This window comes from Apis dorsata, unplaced genomic scaffold (genome assembly GCF_000469605.1).
Source record: "Apis dorsata unplaced genomic scaffold, Apis dorsata 1.3 scaffold_236, whole genome shotgun sequence".
Taxonomy (NCBI): domain Eukaryota; kingdom Metazoa; phylum Arthropoda; class Insecta; order Hymenoptera; family Apidae; genus Apis; species Apis dorsata.
Window position 1 is genome coordinate 311,516 of NW_006263517.1, and position 2,780 is coordinate 314,295.

A 2,780-nucleotide genomic window follows, 5' to 3' on the forward strand; every position below is an offset into this window, starting at 1 on the left:
AAGAATTTGAAATAAAGAGAAAATGGTAAAAAGATAGATAAAATAGTGCATCAATAGTACACTGTAATTGTTTTAAACGGTCAATTGATTTTGGTCGTATTATAGCGAGAGAATAAGAAAGATGAACGATTTTTTTTAGATAACTTAAAGTTTATTATTTTTATTTTTATAAATTATTTACTTAGAATATTTAAAAAATCTTTATCATAGGAAAACAAAAATTTTAAATAATTATAAGGTATAACAATTATAAAAAAATCAATAGTATAAAAACAATTTATATTTATATAAGAAAATTTTATTAAGAATTTTTCGATTAATAATTTTGTTATTTTTAAGAAGAATAGCATTTTTTATATTTTTATTAAAAGAAATTTCATGTAGTAATATATGAAAAATTATTTTTAATATTTTTTTTTCATTTTTTATTATAGTTACTTTTTTTTATATTGAATATATGCAAAATATTTTAATCATAATATTCAATAAATCGATGAAATTAATCCATACGTTGATTACTAATTATATATAATATAATATATAATATAAATATTGATCATCAATGGTCATCAAAGCAATTAATCTTAATTAAACATGTTGTTGTAGATAACTTTTTAAACTATATTTATAATTGAAATAGAATTGAATATAAATAGTAATAAATGTAGAAAACAATTTTTTGAATAGAGAAATTAGTCAAGCATAATTTATCATAATATATAATTACTTTAGATAATAGTTTATGATAAATTCCACACTATTTACTTTTAAAATTTATATCTAATGTTCATGATAAAAAGGAAAAATAAAAAGAAAGAATTATCATTCTTTGAACAATTTTCTTTTTTATTTTCATATTCTTTTAAGTGTATCATTTATCAATTATATTATATATCAATTATAACATGCTTTTTTATATTTCAGAACTTATCTGTGGTTTGATGAGAAAGGAAAGAAAACGAGAGTGGCAGCGCCACAATATATAGATTATGTTATGACTTTTACACAACGCACCGTTAGTGATGAAACTATATTTCCTACGAAATATGGTAAGTTATCTGTTTTATCTTGTCAAAATGATAATTATTATTATTAACGATAAGTAATTATAATATTTTTGTATTTTAAAAAATATATTGAACTGTAAAAATTTTCTAACTAAAAAATTAATATTTTGAATAAAGGGATATAAAGAATCACATGAGGCATATTACTTTTATTAATTTTTAATATTTTTATATTGAAATAATTATCAAAATTTATCGTAAAAATAAATAAAAGTTAAATAAAAGAGAGTTTGGTGTAAAATTATATTTATCAATTACATATATATCTATTATATAAATCTAATAATAGTTATACTTAATGATATCAATCTTTTGTAACTTTGATATATACATGAAATCATAATCGTATTAATTCATCGGTTTCCTGAATGTTTCAGCAAATGAATTTCCTAGCTCGTTCGAATCGATAGTGCGTAAGATCCTGCGGCTACTGTACCATGTGGTGGCACACATTTACCACTGCCACTTCAGAGAGGTAGCACTCTTGGGGTTGCATGCTCACCTTAATTGTGTATTTGCCCACCTCACGCTCCTTAATCAACGCTTCAACCTTATCGATCCCAAGGAAACGGAGATCTTAGGAGATTTAGAGGCTGCCCTCTTGGGTAAGCTTATCTACTAAAATCGATATTATTATATGTAATATTCAAGAATATTATATCGTAATGAGATTACCATTGTTTAGAAAGAAACATTATTACAAATGATACAATCTATTAAAATTACACGATATTACGTAGAACGGTTTCTCGATAAGACCAGAGACAAAACTAGTAACAGATGATGATGACCGTGTAGGTTGACATTTCTATAATGTTTAATTAAGGACAAGATAATTCTTCGACTTAACGATAAAAGAACATTTGAAAATTGAATTCGATTAATATCTATTCTTTATTGAATATGTTTTGATGCAGGATCTTTTCTGATGAGAGAGATGAAACTCTGTAAAATAATATATTGCAATAAGATGTAAATGAAAAATATATTTAAATATTTTATTAAATATTACTTTACTTAAATACTTATTCATAAAAAATTCATATATAATTCAATTGATGTTAAATTTATAATTTATTACTATCTTTTTAAATTACTGTTTATTAAAAATAATTCTATAATTGCAGGTGACTCAACATCTTCATCAGCGCCTTCTTCACAAACCTTAGCCATTCAGGAGACTCCGACCACAGCCACCTAGATCGCGATGCACAGCAAGCAAAAGGTTGCAGTTCCTGAGACTAGGTGACGATAGGCGTTTTGTTTTTTCCTTTTTTCCTCTCTATCCTTTTTCTTTTCTTTTTTTCTCTCTTTCTTTCGTTCTCTCTCTCTTTCTCTTTCTCTCTCTCTTTCTTTCTTTTTCTTTCTTTTTCTCTCTATTTTTCTTCTCTTTTTTCTTTCTCTTTTCTGTTTTGTTTTTTAAATAGAATATGCGAACGACAAGAGTTTAAGCATTAACGACTACATACGCAGGTGGAGCGAAAGCGCAATTCTGTAAAAACTAGTAGTACCTGTACATAGCGAAGTGTGAACAACTACATGATGTAATTAGGTTCCTCCGTTTGTTGTTTGTGAGATTGTACATAATTTATTAAACAGTAAGATATACGAAAGAGATGAAGGATGATTATTGATTATTATTGACGAAGTTAGTTGCTATAAGAGGATAATTTGTTCTGTAAAAACAAAAAGAAAAAAGAAAAAAAAAAAAAA

General features: G+C 24.9%; 2 protein-coding genes and 1 long non-coding RNA gene across 10 annotated transcripts in view; 1 reads left to right on the forward strand and 2 right to left on the reverse strand.

Moving 5' to 3' along the window:
• LOC102676779 (MOB kinase activator-like 2) overlaps positions 1-2,780 on the forward strand; it is a 61,335-nt gene extending 58,555 nt beyond the window's left edge. For 4 of the 5 annotated variants that reach the window (XM_006615821.1, XM_031510539.1, XM_031510540.1 and 1 more), the window contains exons 3-5: positions 925-1,049; positions 1,445-1,672; positions 2,195-2,780. In XM_006615821.1, coding sequence (XP_006615884.1) covers positions 925-1,049; positions 1,445-1,672; positions 2,195-2,268 — 427 coding nt within the window. In that variant the 3' untranslated portion in view covers positions 2,269-2,780. The remainder of the gene's footprint in view (positions 1-924; positions 1,050-1,444; positions 1,673-2,194) is intronic. The other variant, XM_006615819.2, reaches the window with a different exon arrangement.
• Positions 1,967-2,309, reverse strand: LOC116185649. The gene is made up of 2 exons (XR_004150513.1): positions 2,165-2,309; positions 1,967-2,010 (listed from the first exon to the last, which is right to left on the reverse strand). It is a non-coding gene; the product is annotated as an uncharacterized LOC116185649 (long non-coding RNA).
• Positions 2,579-2,780, reverse strand: part of LOC102676375 — a 17,196-nt gene continuing 16,994 nt past the window's right edge. For all 4 annotated transcript variants that reach the window (XM_006615817.2, XM_031510544.1, XM_031510543.1 and 1 more), the window contains one exon: positions 2,579-2,743. The gene's annotated coding sequence lies outside the window, so the exon portion shown is untranslated. The remainder of the gene's footprint in view (positions 2,744-2,780) is intronic.